General features: G+C 29.5%; 1 protein-coding gene across 1 annotated transcript; it reads left to right on the forward strand.

Annotated features, from left to right (window-relative positions):
- The first annotated feature begins 24,399 nt into the window (after positions 1–24,399).
- On the forward strand, positions 24,400–25,866 carry LOC113383717. Its single transcript, XM_026621967.1, has one exon. It carries the CDS (start codon positions 24,400–24,402, stop codon positions 25,864–25,866), a length of 1,467 nt encoding a protein of 488 aa, XP_026477752.1.
- Positions 25,867–26,921: the final 1,055 nt, after the last annotated feature.

Raw genomic sequence — 26,921 nt, forward strand, 5'->3', positions numbered from 1 at the left:
AATGTTCAGAAACCTTAAAAATGTCGAGAAATCTAAAAATTTTCAATTTCGATTTTCGGCCCATTACAATAACTTATCCTACGGGAAGTTAAAAAATGAAAATATTTTTTTTTGTCTAAAATAAATCGTTTCATAAATACAAGCAAAGGGTTTTTTGAATCTCTCAAAAACTCTATTTCTATTTTCAGCACTCCTTGCTTCGTATCTCCAAAATGGCTGTGCCAACTTTTGCCAAAAGCTAATCAGTTCGTCTCCTTACCAACAGCAATCGAATGTTTTTTGTATAATTCAATGCGGTTAACTGGCGCTCGCGATAACCTCGACGAAAAATTGTATCAATAAATAAATACATACTACATACTTCCATACACACATATATCAATTTTTTCTAAGATATTCCAAAATGTTCAGAAACCTTTAAAACGTAAAGATATGCAAAAATTTGCATTTTCGATTTTTGGCTTTTTACGGGAAGTTAATAAAAAATATTTCTGTTACAATTGCATTTGTGCGCTTTTTATAGTAGTATTTTGACATATCAAGTAATTTTCGAATGTATTTTGAGAAAATAAAACTTAATTTTTCTTATTTCCCTCAAATGTACTTTACTCAATTTTTTCTATTTTCGTAGTCATTAGATTTGGTTTAACATTTTCAGTTTTGATAATTATGACTAACAATTTATGATTTAAAAACATTTCAAAAACATAAACTTCTTCTTCAGGAAGTTAAGAATACCAAATTTTTATTGATGAAGTGTCCACAACTTATTAATCACCTTCGGACAAATTGCTGACTATTCGAGGAATAGTAAATGCTTTCAAATAGTTATAAATAATGTAACTTACATTATTCGTATTATATAGATAAAATATAAGAGATCATAAATTCGATGAGATATATATATTTACATGAATAGTAAATATGCTTGTTTATTCATTTAATCAAAATCAATTGGCAATACACAGTTTATTTTATATAGAATAATATAATGAATAATGCTTTGAGATATTTTGATATACAGGTATTTTGCGGTAAAGTTGAAAAAGTTTTGGTCCGAGCACTGTTCGTTGTCCATTACAGTCACTCTATTTTTGGGACTGTTTGATATATAGTTTTCTTTTGTAGTTTTTGTAGTCTCTACAATACGATTTGATTTCAGTCCTTCAGTCTCGTACAAATACGTTGTTTTTTTTGTAAGTATCTCTGGTAATTCAATTAAATCGTTTACTGTCTTATGAAAGGAGATAAGGTTAGTAATTTGATGTCGTTTGCTTAATTATTGACCTTGCATTTGGTGAAATTCTATCGCTTTCACGTACACCAATACTTTTTGAGTGCTTTAGATACCATTCAAATTTTTTGCGTTCTATTGCTTAATAGTTCTTTGAAATTAAATTCTGGAATAGGTTTGACGAGGACAGAGTACAGAAAGTATAGTTTTATTTGTTGTATTTTAAGTTAGATTTAACCGTTTTTTCTATAAACAATATAAAAGCTTACATCTGGTTGTGGTAAAAAAGATCAACTAAACCTTTACCCAGGCAACGTGTGAAAAAATGAATTAAAAGCAAGTAACAAAGCAAATGAAACAATTTTACAAGAGATAAATTAAATAAATAGTTGTTCCAACACTGCTGATGAATATTTCTGACAAAATCAAGGTTATTTGCAGAGTTGTCTCTGTAAAAAATGTATGAACCCACCAAATTTATATTTAGCATTGGTTGAAAAATGTCATTATTATTTTGTAAAAACCCTTCAAAATTAAAATGAGACATTTTAGACCGCTCGTGGAACATACCACATTTTTGAAAAATAGCAAAACAAACACTTTTCTGCAATCATGAATTAGCTGGCCGTAAATCGACATTTTCTCAAAAAGGTCTGAACCGATTTCAAAAATTTAAAAGCCATTCGATGTATCTCGATGAGTACACGCGTTTATCTTGCGTGACGATCAGCCAAGCCGTTTCTTTGTAAAGCGCAAAAAAGTGAAAAAAAAAATCCACGTTTCTTTGTAATTTGGAAAAAAGTGTTAAAGTTTTCGTCCCCATTTAAGCTCATACTAGCGAATCGATTTTAAAAAATCAAAAACTGTTCGAAAGATATTAGTTGGGAATGATACTAAAAATTAAGCCGATTTCTATGAAACTTTTTTTGGCGATATATATCATAAAATATTACGGCCTTACGATAAGTAGTTTAATTTTAAAATTTCATTAAAGTTTGAGAAAATAAGTCATTTTTTTGACGATTGTTAAAATTAAAATTAGACGATTTATTTGGTATACGTATAACGATAGAGTACTTGGTCCTAATGAACATACTAAACCATTAAAGTCCTACGGAAATTGGTTAAATTATAAAAATTATTGATTTTTGAAAAATTGCTTTTAGAAAATACTCCGAGTTAGCGTGTTTGCTCCACTCGGAATACTTTTGATCACTCATAATTTAACTTTATTTTTATTCATTAAGCCAATTATTTACACATATCGAGAAGTTCATGTGACTTGCCTCAAGGCAAAATACCAATACCAACTAGTTTAGTTTGGCTATTGTTTTAAAGATATTGTATCCTTTTCGCATTTTACAACTCTCCATATTTTTGGATCATAAGCGAATGGAAGGTAATCTGATTAAAAGCCGGTGCCCATACGTTGCTTATGATATTGATATTCATTAATAATTATATACAAATATCTATATTAAAATTGTTATTACCGCAATCAAAATAAGAGAATGTGGTAATCTTATCATCAAACAGTATCTATTTTTATGAATTGAATTAATTACAGAATGTCGTAATTTCTAATAAAATAGAATAAGAATACGCAAGCAGATATTTCATAAAATGAGACCGACTGACAATATTTATGATTAGCACATTTTTTAAGTGAATTTAATTGTTAGGTTGTGACAGATCATTTGTGCTCAAAGAAACTATAATCTTATTACGTTTTGGCGCAAGAAAGTGAAGGGAACTGAATCATAAATCTTAAGTACTTTTATTTCAGAATGGCACATTTATATCACGCTTTGTGAACTTTACAACAAAAATAATACGAAATCGGTTTAGAAAATTAAGTCAATATATTTATTTAATTTCAAATAATATGTAGGAGAAATCGGAATAAACTGTCAAGATTTTTTTTTTCAATAATTAGTGATTAGTGAAAATTAAATATATATATTAATTCATTAATTGTTTTATAATTTGTAACTTTTCCTTTTCAAGCATTCAATAAAAATTTATATTAAGTTATTTCATCACTTTATACTCCATTAACAAGCCTAGATGAATATGATACAAATTAAATTTTGCTCATGTGATTGCTTGATATTTGACAAAAATGTATGTACACCTGTTTTTCGACATTTATAGGTAATTTCGATACCATAGGGTAAGTTATTGTAAGCGTCCAAAAATCGAAATTGAAAATTCTTGCATTTCTTCACGTTTTGAAGGTTTCTGAACATTTTGGCATACCTTAGATAAAATCCACGATTCTGGGCGCACCGATCAACCGATTTGAATGGTTCAAAAAACTTTTGATTCCTATTGATAGGGAGATAAGATTATTAGTTTTTGGCAAAGACAGGTCCAACAGTTACAGAGATACGGGGCAAAGAGTGCAGAAAAGAGAAATCGAGTATTTGAGAGAAGGGGGCATACGATTCTAATTATCCAAAAAAACATTTAAATGGTAATGATGGGGAGAAGTGGTGATTAGTTTTTGGAAAGGGCAGGGCCAGCCATTTCGGAGATTCGTAGCAAAATGTGCTAAAATGGCAGTTTTTGAGAGAAATAAGCATCCGATTTGAATTATTCAAAAAACTTTCTGCTTGTGTTGACAAATGATTGTTTTTGAAAACAAAAATTATTGCATATTTTTAAATTTCCAAAAAATATTTTTTTTGAACATCGAAAATAATTCAGATGTTCATTTGAATTTCAGATTCAAAAATATAATTTGGTACAGGAAGCTTCAGCAATTTGCCTCAAGGCACGATGTCATACACCACAAATTATTCACGTTTTCTAAATTTTGATAGTTTGTTTATTTTGAATAAAATATAATAGATTTTATGATTTGAAAACTGTTAATATCTAGGGGAGACTGGGTACGGTTGTGCCACTGTTTTATCAGCAATAATTTTGTTAATATATCAGTTCGCAGAGAGAAAAAAGAAAATTAAATGACGATTTAAACATTTGTCTAGTATTTTCACATACTGAAATCTTGTCTTTCAATGCTAGAAAAGGGCGAGTGTCACAACTGTTCACATCCGAGGGAGGTTTGTGATAGGCATAAAAATAGGTTAAAAAACTTTAGGTATAAATACCAAAATGACTTATAACGACGTTTAACATAGACTATAAACATTTAAACAAAGATTATGCACAACAATACAACAATATACTCAAAATATTTATAATTTTTTAAACGAAGTTAATAAAAACTCTTTGTGAAATCTTTTTGTTTTCTTAATTTGAATTTTCCTTCTCTTTTTCTCTTTTGAATTTTGTCTTAGTTGATTTTATAGAAATAATATATAAAAATATTAGAAATAAATGTCACAACCGCACCTTTAAAAACAATGCGGTCTACAGACCATGTTAATGCACGGCGCAGACTGAAAGCAATAATGGAAACTTGTTTGAATAAACATACTACATCTTTCTCCTATCCTATTCTGAACCTATCTCAAAATCAGTATAATTTTGCTGTTATGGCAACTGTCACTACCGTACCCTGGCACAATCGTACCCAGTTTCCCCTATATATGAGCAGTTGTTTGACAATGTCGACGTTTTAAAATAATGCTAAGTTAAATAATACAAAATGTATAAAGCAAAAAATTATTTTTGTTAATGCCATACAACTATTGTGTAGTCTTTTTAAAACATTAATCAGAGCATAAAACCTCTATAAGAAGTGCTAATGATATTTCACCTTTATTTACTCCATCTATATTTGATATATTTTCATTATTAAAAATTATTCAATATTGATGATACATATTTTTTAATTTGATGCACAATGGAAGAGCTATAAATATTTAGAAATATATTTTTAATTTTTAGCTTTAAGTAAATATTCTGATTCATAAAATTATAAAAAAAAAGCATCTATACTTTAAGTGAAGCTTTATGTTCTTACTTATTGATATCAGGTTGCTTATGATGCGGAATTGAAGTCGGGTTACATTTATATCTCCCTTTGGGAACTTCGGAATAAAAATAATACGAAATTGATTTAGAAAATTAACTTTCACATATCCATATCTCAATGCCACAATTCTTTTTATGAAAAACATGGCACGCCCAGATTGATCATGATTTGACCTAGGAATTAATTGATAGTCATTTCCTATGCCAATTTTATACGAAACTTATTACGTATAAATTAAATTGGCACATTTTGTTTAATAAAATATCATTTTCTTCTTTACTTAAACATATTGTTTGCTTAAATCTTACCAAGATTATGTTTCTTGACCTGAAGATGGAACGTACCTAGTTTTGAAACGTCGACAGTAAATAAATAAAGAAATAGTTTATTACAAAACTTTGTTGTTTTTTGTTACTTTTTGGATTATTTGTTTGAAGCTCTACAAAATATTCACAAATCCAAGACTCTACATAAAAATTATGATTACTTACTCTACTTATTATGAATAATTACCTCAGAGTACTTTAAAACGTTTATAACATTTTTACATCCAGAGACATGTGGAATACCAGAAAATTCAATTATTTCTTCTTCAAAACGTTAGTTAACCAGAATTTGAATTAAACTTTAGATGTTACAACTTTTTGGGCAATTAAATTTCAATTTCATCGAAGTGTTCAATAGACTTCTATTAAAAGTGTGCAAATCACGTTTTGACTGGAGGTAAAAGCTGAATCAAATACACAACCGATGGAATATATCTGAAGGTTTTCTACAAGTGTTATTACCATAAATTATATGCAATAGGCATAATATGAAAGGTGTAAAATATGATATCCTGTTAAGTAAACTTAATTGATGATTATCTTTTTATGTATATATTATGTTGTTATTAATAATTATTAGTTGTCTATCATAAATTATGACAAATAAAAATTTAATTGATGATCTGAAATAATTCAATGTGTTTAAGATATTGTGAATGATGAAAATTTTAGACGAGCATAGTATCTTATTTACATAGTTCACATAACCAATTCTAATTGTTGTTGTAAACTAGTAATGCATGGCATAGTGCCTTAAGGCAAGTTGCTGAAACTTGCCAAACCAAAAATTGAAAAATTGATATTTTTTAACTTTTCATAGGGTAAGTTATAGTAATCGCAAAAAAATCGAAAATTAAAATTTTTATATATCATTACGTTTGAGAGGTTTCTGAAAATTTCGGCATACCTTAGAAAAAATAGATGTATGTGTGTGTGTGTGTGTGCGTGTGTGTGTGCGAATACAATATTTCGTCGACGATTTCGAGAACACGGATCAACCAATTTGAATGATTAAATATATTCGATTCACATTAGTGCTGATTAGTTTCTAGCATAGGCAGGTTCAGCCATTCCGGAGATACGGGGCAAAATGTGCCAAAAATGGTAATTTTATTTTTGATAGAACCAAGCGTCCGATTCGAATGATTCAAAAAACATTTCATTTGTATCATTTGCAGGTCAAGCGGTTTCGAAGATCCAATAAGAAAAGTGAAAAGAAATGCCATTTGGCGGACAAAAATGATCATTATAGATATGTACATCAAATTATCACATATTTTATGGATATTTCAATAATAAGATAAATTTTGTTTACTTTTCTATGAGTTCCGTGCCAATGTTTAATCGTTATACTGCGTGGCGGCGCCCACGCGTTTCTACATTTCGACAAATTGTCGACAAAAATTTGTATCCGAACACATTCATTTTTTCTAAGGTATGCCAAAAACTTGTGAAACGAAAAGATATATAAAATATTTTTGCGATTACTATAACTTACCCTACGGGAAGATAATAATACAATTAATACCATATTTATTATTATTACTAATAATAACTTTGCATAACATTTTTCCATGCATTTTGAATTGTGTCACTACAACAAAAGCTCGATCTATCTATACCAGACTGCACTTGACTGTTTTGTTTGTTTTTCTAGGTAGATTATGAAACCAAGTAGGCACAATAGCTAATATCATGTATATGTAGAATTCAATCTGCCTAACATTTTGTTTCTTATTTGATGTGAGTATATAAAACTAGGCAGGTAATTGGAAAACTTCTCAAATTCAATATGTAATATTATATTGGTAATATAATTATTAATTTCCCGAAGAAAAAGTTTATTACTAAGTTTTTGACAAAAAATGCAATGTTTGACCGTTTGTCAACGTTTTTTCAAAAACCATAGATATCATGATCTGAATCCAAATCTCAATTTTGTCAATTATAATTTCATTATAATCTATAACATGGTTCTGATGCAGGTGCAGATTTCAAGTAATTTGATAAGGTTGCATTATATTAAAGTAAATTATTTGGTTATAATTTTTTGTTATAGTTAGGAACTTCGAACCAGATGTTTCAGGATCGATTCCCCCTGGGACAGCCTAATATCAAACAATAGTGACATCGTTTGCAATAATAAATTCATCACATAGAGATCCTATCTCAACCATTTGGGTAGCCATGTCACAACTTGTATTATATAATCACTACTAACTATCATAAGAAATTGCTTTATGCGTTACAGATGTGAATTATATTTTCATATCTATGTAGGTATATATCTTGAAATTCATTAAAATATTGAAAGTTGCGCAACGAATAATTTAATCTCTTCCATTTTATGACTAAAGATATTATATTTTGAGAACCAGGATATCCACGGAACTATTATATACGGTTTAGTTAAGCCAATAAAAAACTGCATTAATTTAAAACGCTTTTACCAATATCCCTGTAATACGTTTTAGTATTAAAACACTCTATATATAAGTCTAAGATTGTAAACAATATGAAATAATATTATTACTTATCCAAATGAAAAATGCATTAATCTGTTTGTTAATCAAATAAAACATGCAACATTATATTTAATTATTTTAATGATTATTTTTAATTATTGCTTCCTATTATTAAGTTCCCGTAGGATAAGTTATAGTAATCGCAAAACAATCGAAAATGAAAATTTTTGTATATCTTTGCTTCAAAGGTTTCTGAATATTTTGGCATACCTTAGAAAAAATGGATGTATGTGTGTGTGTCTCTGTGTATGTGTTTGTGTGTGTGCGTGTGTGTGATTTGTATTGATAAGGAGACGTGATGAATAAAGCAATTTCTATTAATAGTTAGTAGTGATTATATAATAATACAAGTTGTGATTACCCAAATGGTTGAGATAGGATCTCTATGTGATGATAAGGAGACGTGAAACGGGGCAAAAAATGCCAAAAACGGTAACACAGATTAAGAGAACGGAACGTCCGACTTTAATAATTCACAAAAAAATTCAAATTACCGATTTTTTTTATCATTTTCAATAAGATAACTAAATTTTGAAAATTGTGACGTTTCAAGCCATTCTGAATCGAATGAGACCAAATTTGGAAAAAAGTATGTGTGTGTGTGCGACTGATTTCAAAAATTTAAAAGCCATTCGATGTATCTCGATGAGGACTTTTGTTTTTCAGTTTTGCGCGACGATCGGCCAACCCGTTTCTTTATAAATAGAAAAAAGTGAAAACGTTTCGTCCACATTTTACCCCGCATTTCTGAATCATTTTGAAAATTCAAAAACCGTTCGAAAGATATTGATTGGGAATCGTGCTGATTAATTTTTGGTAGAGATCGGCGATTTCTTGTAATAAAGTGTTAAAGAATTTTTTTCGGCGATTTTTATTATTATTTTTTTTTTTTTTTTGATGGTAGATACCATAGTCTTCTAGATCATACTAAAATATTACGGCCCTACGACAACTCGTTTAGCTTTAAAACTTCATCAAAGCTTGCAAAAATTAGTATCGTTTTTTTGGCATTTGTCAAAATTAGACTTTTCATCGACATTCGCTTAAAAACGCCTGAACCGATTTTAGAAATTTAAAAACCATTTGAATCGATGAAGATTATCATTGCTCACTTTTCAGCGACGATTAGCCGAGCCGTTTCTTTGTAATTTTGAAAAAAGTGTTAAACTTTTCTTCCTCAGTTAAGCTTATACTACCGAACCGATTTTATAAAATCAAAAACTGTTCGAAAGATATCGGTTTGAAATGATACTGATTAGTTTTAGGTGAGAATCTACCAAGCCGTTTTCTTGTAATTAACTGTTGAAAAAACAATTTAGGCCAATTTTTATGGAACTTTTTTTGGCGGTATATATCATGGTCTTATAGAACTTACTAAAATATTACGGCCTTACGACAAGTAGTTTAATTTTAAAAATTTATCAAAGTTTGAGAAAATGAGTAGTATTTTTGACGTTTGTTATAATTAAAATTAGACGATTTACTTGGTATAACAATAGACTTCTTGGTCTTAATGAACATACTAAACCATTAAAGTCCTACGGAAACTAGTTCAATTATAAAAATTATTGATTTTTGAAAATTTGCTCTTGGAGAATACTCCGAGTTAATGTGTTCGTTTTCAATGATGTATAATAAATCCACTTGTTTTACAATTAATCACTCATAAATTAATTTATTTTTTATTGATTAAGTCGATTATTTACACATATCGGGCAGTTCATGTAACAATATCATGGAAAAATATCAATACCAACCAGTTAAATTATTCAAATCGGTTGATACGTGTTCCCGAAATCGTCGACAAAACCTTGTATCCGCACACACACATACATCCATTTTTTCTAAGGTATGCCAAAATGTTCCGAAGGTTCTGAAACGTAAAGATATAAAAAAATATTTATTTTCGATTTTTTGCGATTACTATATGTTAGAGTAAGTTATAGTCTATAACTTACCCTACGGTAAGTTAACTATCCTCTGTTGTTATGGTCAGTATAAGCAAAAGTTTGCATCTCGGTTCTATGCAGAAGAAGTTCAATAACCGTATGATTCGAACTGATGTCACATAGCAATATTTACGACTCGATTCGTTAGTAAAATAAAATGCTAATTTACTATCATGTACTTTATATCGTAAGTCTCGCAATGTATTATGCGTTATCATACACAGCTTGCACGGCGACACGTCTGAATGGTTCTCATAAGAAGATTTTGCCCTATGCAAAATGACTATCATGAGAGTAAACGTGAAAATATCTGACATGTATAAGAATATTGCACTCGCAGAGGTGTACAAAGATAAACACTGGAGAAATATATATTAAAATGATTTGAATAATCAATGCAGACTTGAAAAACCCTAAAATAAAAATAATCTACTATAAAAAATGATAAGCAGCGAGCGGGAGGGGGTACTCAGTTCGAATCCTGGTCGAGTACTGTTTATAAAAAAACATCGATATAACCTTGAATTAATTGACTTAGACTAGCAAAATCAGTGCTATCGCCTTCCTTTAAACTGTATGGGAAAATCATATATCAAAGTGTAATCTAGATTTTACATCCAAAAGTTTTAGAATTCGCTGCATACTATTTTATACAAGTTGGCAGTTTTTGTATCTTGACTATGAACTCGTTTTTACTCATGATGCTAATTTTTAATAAGTTAAAAATTAAGAAGTCTAAGTAGAATTTTCTAAATTTAAGGATAAATTATTCTTGACAAACACCGATCATTAAAAAAATGTAAGTTCTAGAAAAGTCAAGTAAGTAATTTGTTTCAAATTTCTGCTATCAATATATATAGGAACCACGTGCACTTATCTAACCTATAAAATTGGAAATTTATCATCAGTGGAATAATTTATAAAGTACTTTTTTCATTTTTGAACATATAATAATAATAGCAAATAAATTTGCTGTTGTTTGTTTGTTGAAACTATTTGATCAAATAATAAATGTATACCTGTCTTAAATTATAGATAAGAAAAAAATTAAATTAACTAAGTCATTAATAAGACAGTTTATGTTGAACCTGCATTCAATTTGCATTTGTAAGAAATGATTACAAATTACTACTATTTTGTAAGGTATAACGTGTATTTAGTAACAAAGGATTTTCATCGTTTTCCAAAAATTAGTCCTTCGGGAAAGTAAAATTAGAAATCAATATCGAACCAATATTAGTCCTTCGGAATGATTGATATTACAACCAGTGATGTAAGGCATCGTGCCTTAAGGTAAATTGCTGGAACTTCCCGCAGCGAAAAATAAATTATTTAAAAAAACTTGGCAAAACTTTGAGAAAACAGATTTTTGAAAGGTTTTGAAATTTTTGAAAAAAAAGACTTTTTTAAAAAAATGATTTTTTATATTCAGATTTTTTTATTTTGACTTATTTTGAATATTTTGAACATTTTTAAGCAATCGCACTGCATATCTGATTTGGAGTCAAAACTAGCTGTAAGTGGAATTCTGTCTTGAGGCAATTATGGCATCGTGCTTTAAGGCAAATTGCTGGAACTTCCCGTACCGTAAAGAAATGTTCGAGGAATACTGAATGTTTTCAAATAGATTATTAAAAATATTGTAACATTGTCTAATATTTATAAGAATTATATAAACTGAATTGCAGAGTTGAAATTAATTGTAAAGTATATTAGAACTATAGACAGAATTAAAAATAAAATCTGAAATATTTTCGATATGCAAAAAAAAATATCCAAAATCAATTATTTTGGATATAAGCAGAAAGACAAGCAGAAAGTTCTTTGAATTATTTAAATCGGACGCTTAGTTCTCTCAAAAACTGCCATTTTTTACATATTTAGTTTCGTATCTTTGAAATGGCTGGGCCTGCCTTTGCCAAAAACTAATAAACACTTTTCCCAATCATTACTAATTGAATGTTTTTTATATCATTCAAATCGGATACTCCGTTCTCTCAAAAATTCGATTTTTATTTTCTGCACTCTTTGCTCCGTATCTCCGAAACGGCTGGACCTGCCTTTGCCAAAAACTAATCAGCTCTTTTCCCTATCAATAGGAACCGAATGTTTTTTGAACCATTCAAATCGGTTGATCCGTGCGCCCTAAAACGTGACTGGAAATTTGTATCCATATATACATACACACACACACATCCATTTTTTCTGAGGTATGCCAAAACGTTTAGAAACCTTCAAAACGTCGAGAAATGTAAAAATTTTCAATTCCGATTTTCGGCCCATTACAATAACTTACCCGGGAAGTTAAAAATATTAAAGCGCGTGAGGGCGCGTAGTCGTCTAACATGTAAACAATGATACATAACCCATATAAATGAACACAAAATTTTGTAACTTCCACAAAATTTGTACTTATTATTATAATCTTTATAAAATATCTAATATTACGATGTACATATAACTAGTGTTTAAATTTGACCGCCAAATGGTATTATTTATCGTTTTTTATTGGATCTGCGGAGACGCTGCACTTGCCTTTTCAAAAAATTACCAGTTGTTCATTTCGTCAATACAAGTAAAATGTCTTTGAATTATGTAAATGGGACGTTCCGTTATTTCAAAAATTTAATTAAGATTTTTGTCACTTTTGCCCTGTATCTCCGAAACGGCTAGACCTGTCTCTGCCAAAAACTAATCAGCACGTCAATTTGAATTTTTCAAATTGGTTGATCGGTGTTCCCGAAATCGTCGACGAAATTTTTTATCTGCACACACACACTCACATACACACATACATTTGAAAACATTCGATTCGTATTGATAAGAAAAAGTGCTAATTAGTTTTTGGCAAAGGCATGTCCAGCCGTTCAAAAGTGCCAAAAATGGTAACTCAGTTTTTAAGAGTACGGAGCGTCCGATTTTAATAATTCAAAAAACATTGTACTTAAATTGACAAGATAAACAACTGATTAAATTTTTGGGAAGGCAGGTCTAGCGGTTATGGACTCTCAATAAAAATAAGTCAAAAAAATGTCATTAGGCGGTCAAAAATGTTTTTTGGACATATTATTATCAAATTATCAGATATTTTATAGAGATTTCAATAATCTGTACACATTTTGTGTGAATTTTTTTGGGTTTCGTACCAAGATTTTTAATTGCGGGAAGTTCCAGCAATTTACCTTAAGGCACAATGCCATGACCCCACTAGTTTTTATTTTTAGTTAGAATTAAATATTCGATTGTAATTTTTATTGAAATACAAGTTTTTTTTGCAAATATGATATTTCTATGAGTAAAGATCTTCTTTTATCTATGAGTATATCTCTCAACAGTGTTATTCACTTAATTTATTATTTTCTACATTTCTATTATACTCTGTGTGAAATTGCATATAAAATTAATAAAATAATATGAGTTTGATTTTAATACTGTGTGTGTGTTTTTGAACTAGTTTAAGAGAAGAATAAAATTAGATTATTGACTGCATTTGGTCATAAACATTTAAAATCTCATATAGAATGATTTTTATCCGTATACCAATAAAAATTAATTGTGTCAAATTGCATATTTATTACATAAAATGAATGTTACATAAAAACATATGTACTTCACTGGACTTAAGCCGTAAGAGTTTATCAAGATTGTACCTGTCAACTATTACATATCCCGAATAGAATGTACAATTGTTATATGAAATAAGTAAGTACTTCTAAAATTAAATTTATATCATTTATTTTTTAAGTATATCTATATACGCATATATAACGTAAACAGATATATTTGTATATATAAATGTTCTCATTATTTTCAACACGTTGCTGGTATTTGTATAAAAGTGATTGTACTCCACCTGAACTGGTTTTTATCGCATAGGTGTGTCTTTTATTTAATATCACTAGAGCAATATAGACTTTCAAAAACATGTCTATGTATTTTACTAGACCTATATTATTCACATATATTCATACACAAAATCAAATAACTGAATTTTTAATGTTGAAATAAATATTTAACATGCAAATCAGCTTTTTTTCTTAGATTATTAATTTTGAAGCATGTGGAGCACTATGCATTAAAGTTAATTCACGCGGAAAAACGTGACAGAATTTTCAGTTTTTTAAACTTTCGAAATTTTGCAGTATAAATTAAAAAACAACTAAATAAAAAATATGTCCTTAAATATTACTTTATTTATTTATTTATTTGATTTTAGTCAGGTGGAGCGGGGGTTAAAGTTCCACGTGTAAAAATATCTACTACCAATACCTCAAAGCCAAGTAAATTGTGGCAATTTTTTGAATATTTTATTTTAAAGAAGAGGATAACAGATGTGTAAACAGACATTGCCTTTAATCAGCCAACTTCGTTTTTTTTTTGTTTTAGCACTTTCTTTTTGAGCTCTGTAGTTTACGATAACTTAATATAATTTTTAAGCATACATTATTTAATTATTTGATAAGATGTGTTATTATTTTTGTGTTAAATTCAAAAGATTATTTAAATAACCTCAAGAATAACTCACATGTAATTTGGGTAAAAATAAACCTGAAACCTAAAATAAAATGTAATAAAAAACTAGTAAAACAATTTTACAAACTATAACTAAATTAGCGATGTATGGCATCATGCCTTAAGGCAAACTGCTGAAACTTCCCGTAACGTAATGAAAAATTAGAGGAATTTTGAACGTTTTCAATTATACATGTTTACAGAAAAGTAAATAAACAAAACTTAATAAATCGAATTTGAAATCAAGGACATTGTATAATATTTATAAGAATTATATGAACTGAAGTGCAAAGTTAAAATAATTTATTTGAAGTATTTAATTGAGCTTTAGAATTTTAGCTAGAAAAAAATTAAAATTCAAATTATTTTCGATATTCAAAAAAAAAATGAAAATATTTTTTTTTTTCTAAAATCAAACGTTTCGTCAACACAAGCAGATAGTTTTTCTCAATCGTTCAATTCGGATGCTTAAGTTCTCTTAAAAACAGTCAATAAAAATCGAATGCTTTTTGAACAATTCAAATGGGATGATCCATGGGCCCAAAAACGTGGACGAAAATTGTAACCATACATACATACACACATGCATCAATTTTTTCTGAGGTATGCCAAAATGTTCAGAAACGTTCAAAACGTGAAGAAATGCAGAATTTTCAATTTCGATTTTTAGACGATTAAATAACTCTATGGGAAGTTAATAATAATTTTTCCAACTCTGATGATGAATTTTTCGAGACCAAAGAGGATTGTATATGCAGTGTGTTGTATGTAAAAGAAAATTAATAATTGTTTAATAATTAAACTGCATCGCATTGATTATGCTAAATATAGCTTTTATTCCACAAAACCTTTCTAAAATTATAAATAAAATCGTCGAACCCCGAAGATAGAATCTATCCTTTATTATCCCACCCATATAATAAAAAGAGTCAGATGTCCTGCTTTTGAATAATAGCGAAATAACAAGTTTCTACAACAATGAATTAGCTGGAAGTTTTACTGAACATGGTCGGATAGCTGTTTGTTTGATATTTGTCATTTCTTGTGATGCAGTTGGCTTCAACAGTAAAATAACTATGATTAAATTGTACCACCGTGCTCTGCCCTACCCTATATAAAAATGAAAAAAATAGTATTAAAATTGACTCATATACTAAATCAAAATTATCGTCGTATGAATATACGTCAAAATGTTCAATTTTTATAGCATTGACATTGATAATTGAGGTGTACTTTTTATTATTTAGAAACTCTGTCAAATGATATTTTTGGCAGTATTTTTTCTAAAATGTTCTAAAACACCAAAAATTAAAATTAACCGAAGTAAAAGTACAACTAAATAATAGTGACCGCTACATATTTTAAAAAGGTTACAGATCATGACATAAAGGTCATGTTATTTCAAGGATCTAAATCAATGAATTTTATAATCAATTGCAACATGTATGTATATATATATATATATATATGAGTGAGTTCTTGAGGGCGATACATCAAACAAAGAATCGCCCTCAAGAACTCACTCATATATTTCAACATCAAAATTAACTACTAAATCATATATATATATATATATATATATATATATATATATAGGTATATATATATTTACATATATATAGCTATTCGGTTACACTGTTTACAGCCAATATATTAATTTAATCTCGAGCATTTAATCCAGTTTTGTAAAAGGTATAATTTCTCTATTACCCTTTCACTATCAACGAATATATTTTCAAATACATATGAACATACGTGTTGAAGAATTTAAAATATGTCTACATACCCACGTATGATTTAGAATCTATTATTAAGCACATAATTAATTGCTGAATTGAATTTTTTACATTAATTTTTTGTGCTCAGAAACTCGTTAGTTTTTATTAAAATCCAGTTTTCTCTGTAAATAGTGGGTCATATGTGTATAATCTATGTAAAAATGAAATTGTGAGTTTTTACAAATCTTGTTACCCGGTTTTTATGCGGATATCATGTTCGGTATCACAAATTGGCCATATAAAAATAGCGGTTTTTATCTATTCAATTTGTTGCAGAAATAGGTTGAAGTAATTAATTATAATCGCGAGCCAATATTGGAAAAGCAATTGCTGGTTTGAATTAAGAATCTGTACTTATGTGTACCAAAGTTAATTTTATCCATATGGGATAGAGTGGGGCACAAAGGTACAATTTGGCTTTGAGCAAATTTTAATTTTGCTAAAAAACCGATCTTAGCCGGTTTTCGAATTTTATATAGAAAATAAATTTTTGCTCGAATATTCTGTAATTTATCCGCAAATTAGTGTGATTCAGAGCAGTATTTGACTGAATTTATTTATTGCACAATTCTATGTATAGTAAGCAAAATTATTTTAATTTTAATTAGAAGAACTAAAAAATAATAGTTTATCTGATTAAATAACTTTGAAAATAATTATTCGTTATTCATGCATCATTTTCACATATAAGAATGAAAATATTTTTATGATAATAAAAGAAAAGTTTTCGAATAAATAAAAATAATATATTTTCAAATAAAATAAAAATTAGATACATGTTGATACATACTTGTTAATATAAATTTTAGTTTTAAAAACAATTAATCTAAACTCGGGTATTGCTTGTTCCGAGCAATTTTAATTAATTAATTTCAAACATTCTAATTTTTTTTTTTTTTATTAATAAAATATGATTTCAAAAAACTGAGAACGTCTATCGAGCTGCTACTGGAATAGAAAATACTCTCATACTTGCGACCAAATTATGCTTAATTGTTTTTAAAGCCTGATATAATAATTCTAAGCTTTTTGTTTTTTTAGTTGTGGTTCCTAGGATTTAAAACTCTTGTTTTTTAAGTTTGAGTAGAGAAAGTTACTTCTTCAAGAAGAAGTCACACTGATTTAAATTAAAATATACTCTGGTATAAAAATCTAAATTAATATATATAAAACCTTTCTGGGGACCATTGCAGACTGATAAGATATCAAATGCTATTGAACCGATATGATTTTAAGAATCAAAACGCTTTCATCTATCTACATTGCATCAAATAATACAGTACAAACACAACTATCTAAGTTCAGTAAAAATTTTAGTTAATTCTTAGTTGTATAACTTCGTTTCCTCATATTTTTCAGAAATTTGAAACCTGATCATTTTACCCCATAGGTGGGTATGGCAGGGTGCAAAAAGATTCATAATTTCTAATTTTTTTTTATATTAAATAGGTTTTATAAAGTAACAGCTACATTATTTAATCAATGGGATGCAGTTTAATTATAAGGTTAAACAATAAAAATAAAAAACATAATTTAAGCATGTATTTTTAAATATGATAAACAATTTATTAATTTTACTAATATCATCATTCTTCATTTGGTAAGATTTTCTGTTTAATTTATCATAATCATTGATCTTGTATATTGAAATACAATTATTACACAAAGTGAATATAACCTTCATTTAAAATAGTTTTTTATTAGCACATTTTATATAATAATCGCACTAAATACAACATTTGTATGAATAATCCATCATTACAGTTGAAATTGCCTTTAATTTAATTTATCTTTTGTAAAATTTACAAAACGAACAAAAATATTTTTTACAATGTTACAATTGTCACAAATTTACAATGTTACATTTTATTTTGTGACAGAGAAGTCGCCCAATTTAGTGCTATGACTGGTTATACATCTTTTGCTCTCAACTTTCAAATATTTTTAACTCTACTCGTTTTTTGAGATATTGGTGCTGTACCTTTTAACCCGCAATCTTTAAGGCTCGCTTTATCCTTTATATTATAATATTACTATTTATTTTAGACAAATAAATTGAACTTAGTCCTTTTTTTAAATAAAGTCTTTTATTTCAAAAAAGACTTTATTCTATTTTTTATTTATGTTAATTTCTACGGTATCGTTTTTCAGGAATTTTGAAGTATCAAGATTATTTGTTTTTTAAAAGAAGCTCTAACTAGAATTTAAATTATACATTCACTAAAACTATTGGTAATTGTTTGGTTTGCAGATGTGTATGATTGCGTATTAAATATATTGAAAATCTAATAGTTCCATACATTTATGCAACATTGTTGATAATAATCATATAAAAAATATACATTTTTTATAATTATATTTCAAGTTAAAATAGAATACCTGAGCTAACAATTGAAGCATTTTAACCTTTTATTTAGTGCCTAATATGGTAAAGACTTATTTAAGATTTTTCATTTCACAGTTGAATGCAAAAAAATTTAGGAAATTCAAAAATAGAGTTCTGCTCTGATAAATGCGAAAAATGGATAATATCAATGAATTGTTTTGATGTTTTCTTGCATACATAATTCCTCGCAGTACACTACAAACAAGAGATAAAAAAGTATAATTAGAACTCAATTTGCAAACAAGAAGTTTAACTAAACTAATTTACTGCACAATATTATTGAAGGATAACCAAATAAAAAAAATTAAAGCAAAAAGTTGAAAATATCGTTAAATATCAAGTATTTTATACAACAATTCATTCTATTTAAATATGAACTGCTTAATAACCTTATATATTTTTAGCTATAACTAATTCATTATTGATAATTTACCAACATTGAGAAAATTTTATTCACCTTTGAGTGTTGAAAAATGGATAATTAATTCTAATTTATCTTTTATTTATTCAAAATTGGAAGCGCGTAAGCGCCGCATCGTGGTCTAAGGAATAAAATTATAAAATAATAAAATTCATACTTATTATTAAAATTTCTATAATATTTAAAATCCATATGAAATATCTGATAATTTGATGTGCATATGTGTACTGATTATTTTTGACCGCCAAACGGCATTTTTTTCACTCGATCTCTGATAACTCTAAACCTGTATTTCGAAAAATTTAAAAGATACTTTATTTTATCAATACAAGTATGCTTTTTTTTTTAAATTATTCAAATCGGACAATCCGTTTTCTCAAAAACTGAATTGCCGTTTATGGCTCTTTTTGCCCGGTAATTATTCAAATTAGTTGAAATCCCGTCCTGAAATCGTCTAAGAAATTTTGTATCCGAATATACACACATACATACATCCATTTTTCTAACAATAAGATATGCCAAAATGTTCAGAAACCTTCGAAACATAGATATACTATAAAAATTTTCTTTTTCGTTTTTTTTGCGAGTACTATAACTTATCCTACAGGAAACAATGACTGTTTATACATCATTTTTTCTCTATTTTAAAATAATACCGTTAAAAATGCCACAACTTTCTTTTATTTGTAAGACAATAGTAGCGGACCTTTTTACCTGCGGACTTTTAAGCCTCGCATTATCCTACATAAATGCATACATAGATATCTCACAGGCGATTACAAAACTTTACCTAATATTGACAAATATTCAAATAATATTATATAATTTTATTTATTATATGCAACAATTTTTTATTATATCTAAACCAAAAAAATATCTAAACTAATACCAATAAATATTTTGCAAAAAACTCTACGTTGAATACTTGCCAGTCCTTATACATGTGTTATATAACGGAACTCACATAAATCAAAAAGGTCGAACAGAACGTCGAGTATGGCTGGGTACGGTTGTGCTAGGGGACGGTAGTGACAGTCGTCATGGCAACGAAACTATAGTCTCTCGGGCAAGGGTGCAAGGGGAGAGAGAGCGGCAGTATGCTTGTTCGAACACGTTCCCATTATTGTGTCAGTGTGCGCCCGATATTAACATAAGCTGGAGACCGCGTTGCTTTCAAACAGTCAAAAGTGAGTTCTTTTTTCTATATATATACAGTGCTGGATTTACAGTAGGGGCAATCGGGGCTACTGCCCAGGGCGGCAAATTTTTGGGGGCGGCAAAATTTGGATAGTGAGAAAAAAATTCTATACAATATAATCAAATTTTTTTACCAACATGTTTATATTTCAAGAAATATAATTAACAAAACATAATACGATTGCAATGCAAAATTTGGGTTGAAATAACCAATTATTAAAATTTATTATTTTGCCTTGCCTCCCTCTCCGAACGTAAATTATCAAATTGGTTAATAAGTTATTAAATTTGGCAATTTGGCTAATATAAGGATCCGTAAACAAGCTGAAAGTTTAAGAAAAATATTTACTTCAGTTCTCGAGCCCTCTTAAAATGACGAATTTGTGCACTTCCAAGCTTATAGCGTCGAAAAAAAATTTAAACTAGTGACTCATGGCATTGTGCCTTAAGACAAATTATTGAAACATCCCGTACTAAAAGTTACATTTTATAAAAAGCTTTTGAACTTTTTGCAAAGCAATCGCGCTGCGTAGCTGTTTCAGAGAAGAAATATCGAAATTCAATTACCATTTTTCGTAATTGCCTTTGCCAAAAACTAATCAGCACGTCTCCCCATCAATACAAATCTAATATTTTTTAATTATTTAAGTCGATTTCGGGAACACGGATCAACCGATTTAAATGATTCAATTCCTATTTATAAGGAGACGTGCTGATTAGTTATTGGCCAAGGCAGGTCCAACTGTTTTGAAGATACGGGCCAAAATGCCAAAAATGATAATTCAGTTTTTGAGAAAAGAAGCGTCCAATATCATTCAAAAAAATTTACAGCATAAATAACTGCTTAAATTTGTGGGAGGCAGGTTTAGCGGTTTCGATTATACAATAAAAAAAATTGTAAAAGAAACATTTGGTGGACAAAAGTGATCACAAAACATATGCACATCAAATTATCAGATATTTTAAAAATATGTTAATAAGTATAAATTTTGTTTACATTTATATGCGTTCTGTAACATTGTTTATCCGTTAGACTGCGACGCGGCGTTTACGCGCTTCTATATTTTGTCCCTACGCAGCTGAAGCAGCGCGATTGCTTTAAAAAAAAGTTCGAAAGTTCGTAAAATTTCAGGGATGGGGCGGCATTTTTGTCGGTGCCCCGGGGCGCCAAATTTCTAAATCCGGCCCTGTATATATATATAGCATTATTAGTTAATTAGTAGTTAATTAACAGCAATTAGTTTTTGCGTGGATAATTTAGCTTATTCATGACGATTATTTATTTTCAAAAGTGAGCGTTGGATACGGTTGTGACATTTTGTATTTATAGTCGTGTCCCTAGACAATATTAGAATAAGATTTCTTCATATAGACGTTTCTCTCACCCGATTTTTACGTTCAGAAGGGATAGTTAAAGGGTTCTATACTCAGAAGTGAAGCCACTGCTATTGGCATTCAAATTAATGGCGCAAAATTTGAAATAAATATTAATGAATTTCAATAATCGGGAAACTAAATTTGACATTATAATCGTATTATTCTTTGCAATAATACAATAATAACAAAAATATACTAAATAATATTATATTATAGCTAGTGGGGTGTATGGCATCGTGCCTTAAGGCAAATTGCTTTGACTTTCCGTACCGTAACGAAATGTTCGTGGAATACTGAATATCTTCAAATATATTGTTATTAATATTGTAACATTGTCTAATATTTATAAGAATTATATAAACTGAATTGCAAAGTTGAAATTATTTGTTTAAAGTATATTAGAACTATAGTCAGAATTAAAAATAACATCTAAATTATTTTCGATATACAAAAAAATTTTTTTTTGAAATAAAAAAATTGAAACAAATTTTTTTTCCAAAATCAATTATTTTGTTAAGACAAGCAGAAAGTTTTTTGAATCATTCAAATCGGACGATTAGTTCTCTCAAAAACTACTATTTTTTTACATATTTAGCTCCGTATCTTCGATATGGCTGGTCTTTGCCAAAAACTAATAAACACTTCTCCCAATCATTACTAATTGAATGTTTTTTAAATCATTCAAATCAGATACTCCGTTCTCTCAAAAAGTCGATTTCTATTTTCTGCACTCGTTGCTCCGTATCTCCGAAACGGCTGGACCTGCCTTCGCCAAAAACTAATCAGCTCTTTTCCCTATCAATAGATATCGAATGTTTTTTGAACCATTCAAATCGGTTGATCCGTGCGCCCGGAAACGTGACTGGAAATTTGTATCCATACATACACACACATCCATTTTTTCTGAAGTATGCCAAAACGTTCAGAAACCTTCAAAACGTCGAGAAATGTAAAAATTTTCAATTTCGATTTTCGGCCATTACAATAACATTCTATCTTAAATCATTTATTTTGAAATATTTTAGAAATTCTTAACTTTTTTCAAAGCATTCGTACTTCTTTCTGCATAAAGACGAAATATAGAAGCGCGTAAACGCCGCGTCGCCGTCTAACGCGTGAACATTGGCACGGAACTCATAGGAATATAAAGAAAATTTATACTTATTATCAAAATCTCTATAAAATATCTGATAATTTGATGCGCATATGTCTAATGTTCATTTTTGACCGCCAAATGGCATTTTTTTTACTTTTTTATTAGATCTCCGAAATTGCTAGACCTGCCTTCATAAAAATTTGATCAATTCTTTATCTTGTCAATAGAAGGAAAATGTTTTTTGAATTATTCAAATCGGGCGCTCCGTTCTCATAAAAACTGATTTACCATTTTTGGCACTTTTTCCCTATATCTGCGGAACGGCTAGACCTGCCTTCGCCAAAAACTAATCAGCACGTCTACTTATCAATACGAATCGAATGTTTTCTAAATTATTCAATCGCTTCATCCGTGTTCCCGAAATCGTCGATGAAAATTTGTATCCGCACACACACATACACGCACATACACACACACATACATCCATTTTTTCTAAGGTATGCCAAAATGTTCAGAAACCTCTGAAACGTAAAGATATATAAAAATTTTCATTTTCGATTTTTTTGCGATTACTATAACTTGCCCTACGGGAAGTTAAAAATTAATGAATTTTAATAACCGGGTATGTGAAACTAAATTTGACAGTAAAATCGTATTATGCTTTGTAATAACACAATAATAACAAAAATATACTAGATAATATTATATTATAACAAATATATAATCAAATCCAAATACAATTCAACAAACACACTGCCGGTTTAAATATACATCACATCTAATCTACTAGAATATTTTCTACACTTTTTCTATTTAATAATATAAATATTTAGTGAAATTTAGTGAATATTACATTATAGTGTTAGTACATTACATGGCCTGTCATTCTTAACTATCATTAACTAATAATCATTCTGTGCAAAATTTAACATTCTTGAGCAGTTCATTTTCTTTCGAGTATATTCAGATCCGTGTTAAGTAAACAGCTAGAAGTTTTCTAAATATTTTGTCTTTCTTGTAGAAGCTAATACTTGATTTCTTGCATAACTTCCTACAACTGATATCTTTACTTAAAATGTAATATGATTAGACTAATTTGTCAATGCACTGCGTAGTATTTATGTTCTGTATATTAGTATATTCAGATTCATGTGATGTGGTAATCTTAACTTTAAACAGCTGGAAGATTTCTAAATATTTTGTTTTTCTTATAGAAGCTTATACTTGGTTTCTTGCATAACTTCCTACAAGTGATATCTTTACTTAAAATGTAATATGGTTAGACTAATTTGTCAATGCACTGCGTAGTATTTATGTTCTGTATCTGAATTTGAAGCTGTTCTATACATTTTGCCAAAAGGGTATGCATTTGAGAGCAATTCTTGATAAAATCTTTATTAACAAATGTACAAACACCAACAAACAAGAATCACCATTTTGTCAACTGATACAAAAATAACATTGACGTTTCTTAGTAACCAACGTAAAATATTTGACAATACTTTTTTATCGGCTCACTAGCACTAAATTTGCGACTACCATAAGACCTCTAACTAATCCTTCTGAACGCGGATTCTGTTCTGAGATAGCAGCCCTGGTAGTGACATTTTGTGTTTATAGTTGTGACATTTTTCTGTTTCTTTTGCTTTAAGATGCCCAGAAAACGCCAGCGTAACACCGAAAGAGGGCAATATGATATTAGCAAATTTGAACAAGCTTATGATGAAGTAAAACGCGGGATTTCTATACGAAAGGCTGCAGGAACGCATGCACTTAATCGAATGTCGTTATTGCGATACATTCGCAAACGTGATGAAGCTGGTGCCGATCCCGATGTGAGCAGCATCAGTATGGGCTATGTTGCTCACAACAAAGTATTCTCTACGGATCAGGAACAACAACTGTCAAAATATATCACAAGTTTCGCCGAAATATGTATAGGCCTATCCAAAACAGAGATACGACAGCTGGTATTCGATTTCACTACAAAATACAATCTAAAGCGACCTGATGCTTGGGCTAGGAATAAGATGGCTGGCGAGGAATGGCTCCGTTCATTCATGAGTAGAAACCCATCACTGTCTGCGCATGTAGCTCAAGCTACAAGTTTTTCAAGAGCTACAAGTTTCAACAGAACTAACGTGGAAGCTTTTTATAAAAATTTGCAAACTATTCTGGACAGTCATGCATATGAGCCACAGGATATATACAATGTTGATGAAATAGGTGTTACTACCTCGCAACGACCTGATAAAGTAGTGAAAAAACGTGAAATACAGCAAGTGGGAGCTGAACCTGCCACATTAGTCACAGTCGTTTGTGCAGCCAACGCTTTGGGAAACGCAATCCCTCCTGTTTTTATATTTCCGGGGGCTTTTTATGAAGACAATTTTGTCGAAAGCGGACCAGTGGGTTCAGTTGGAACTGCAAATTCTGCAGGCTGGATGCAGGATGCAGCATTTTTGGTATTTCTTGAACATTTCAAAAAGTTTTCTAATGCATCTTTGACACATAAAGTCTTACTGGTGCTGGACACTCATTCTTCTCATGTTCATATTGATACAATAGATTTTTGCAAAGAAAATGGCATTACCTTGCTGTCATTTCCTCCACATTGCTCGCTCAAACTGCAGCCATTAGACCGATCTGTCTTTGAACCATTCAAAGAAGCTATTAATACAGCATGTGACGTATGGATGCAAAGTAATCCTGGCAAGATAATGTGTATTTATGATATACCAGGTGTTATCAAGATTGCGATGCCTCAAGCTTTTACGCAAACAAATATTCAGACAGGTTTTATCGAAACTGGAATTTATCCGTTCAATTGTAATGCATTCCCGGAAGTTGAGTTTTTGCCATTTTTTGTATCGAATAGACCAAACCCTGACATAACAAAAGGTTCTTTGAAAGAAACTGGTCAGGTCCAAAGAAAGATTCCACAATCGGCATCAACATCCAAACCAAAACAAAACCTCTGTATGTTTTGTGGAAGCCCATATTCTGGAAAAAAGGGTGGCGAAAAATGGATTCAGTGTCAAGGAACGTGCGGTTCCTGGTCCCACGTTGAGTGCGCGGGTGATTCTTACATTTGTCACTACTGCAATGATTCTGACTAGATCTCAGTATATTGATACATAGTTACTGTAATATTTGACCGATCAATTAGTTGTTTATGCGACTGTGATAATTAATAGTTAACATTTTGACTGATTGAAAAAAATACTGTTATAAAGACACTAATCGTGGCGGTGCCTTATTACTTATAAAAAGAAAAGTGATTCCAAAGATACATTTTATTTCTAGTTAATTTTGTTTAGAAAATTAGGTAATTATTATAACACTTTATGTATATATACAGTAGAATCCGCTTAGTATGACATTCAAGGGACGGCGAAAAATGGTCATACTAAGCGGTCGTCATACTAAGCGTACTGAAAAAAAAAACAATTTTTGGCGAATATGTTATTAATTTCGGTAATTTAATACAAAAATTAAGGTAAAAAAATGTAAAAATATAAACAAATATAGAACTTTACTAATTCAGTAAATTAGCAAATCGCTTCCAAATTTCGAACACCAAGAATGAGCCTACTTATTTTTTGCACGAGGTCGTCCATGCCGGAAGTTGCCAAAGTTTCCATAGCGCGAATCTCGTGCAACATAGAGACCTGAAGGTATGTAGCGACCTGACACACAAGGGTAGTTCACAGTGGTGCCATACCATAACAATGTGCAATGAAAAACATTAACTCTATGTTATCGGAGGTGTAAAATCATGTCGGTCATTATACTTGGACCAAATTTTTATATATGTATATATATATATATATATATATATATATATAAGCTTTGTTTAAATGGCTATTATAATAATAATTTAAAGAATTAAATTCATATTCAATGTGTCATATGAAACTAATACATTGAAAATAAGCAAATATTTTGTCATTTATTAGTGGTTTTGTTTGATGACGGTTTTAAAGTCGCTTACCTTGTAATGATGTCCCATAGTTTTAAAACTGTTATGTGCGGTTACACCTTGCTCTTCAACCTTTTGTTATGAAATTTGCTACTACCAATTAAAAAAAAAAATTAATATGAATTCCATAGATTTTTATGGTGTGAAATCTAATGTTTTTCTCTATTTTAACATATGTTTTAGATATTTCTG

This window comes from Ctenocephalides felis, unplaced genomic scaffold (genome assembly GCF_003426905.1).
Source record: "Ctenocephalides felis isolate EL2017-DRISC unplaced genomic scaffold, ASM342690v1 CF-g0.4_SCAFFOLD_03570, whole genome shotgun sequence".
Taxonomy (NCBI): Eukaryota; Metazoa; Arthropoda; class Insecta; order Siphonaptera; family Pulicidae; genus Ctenocephalides; species Ctenocephalides felis.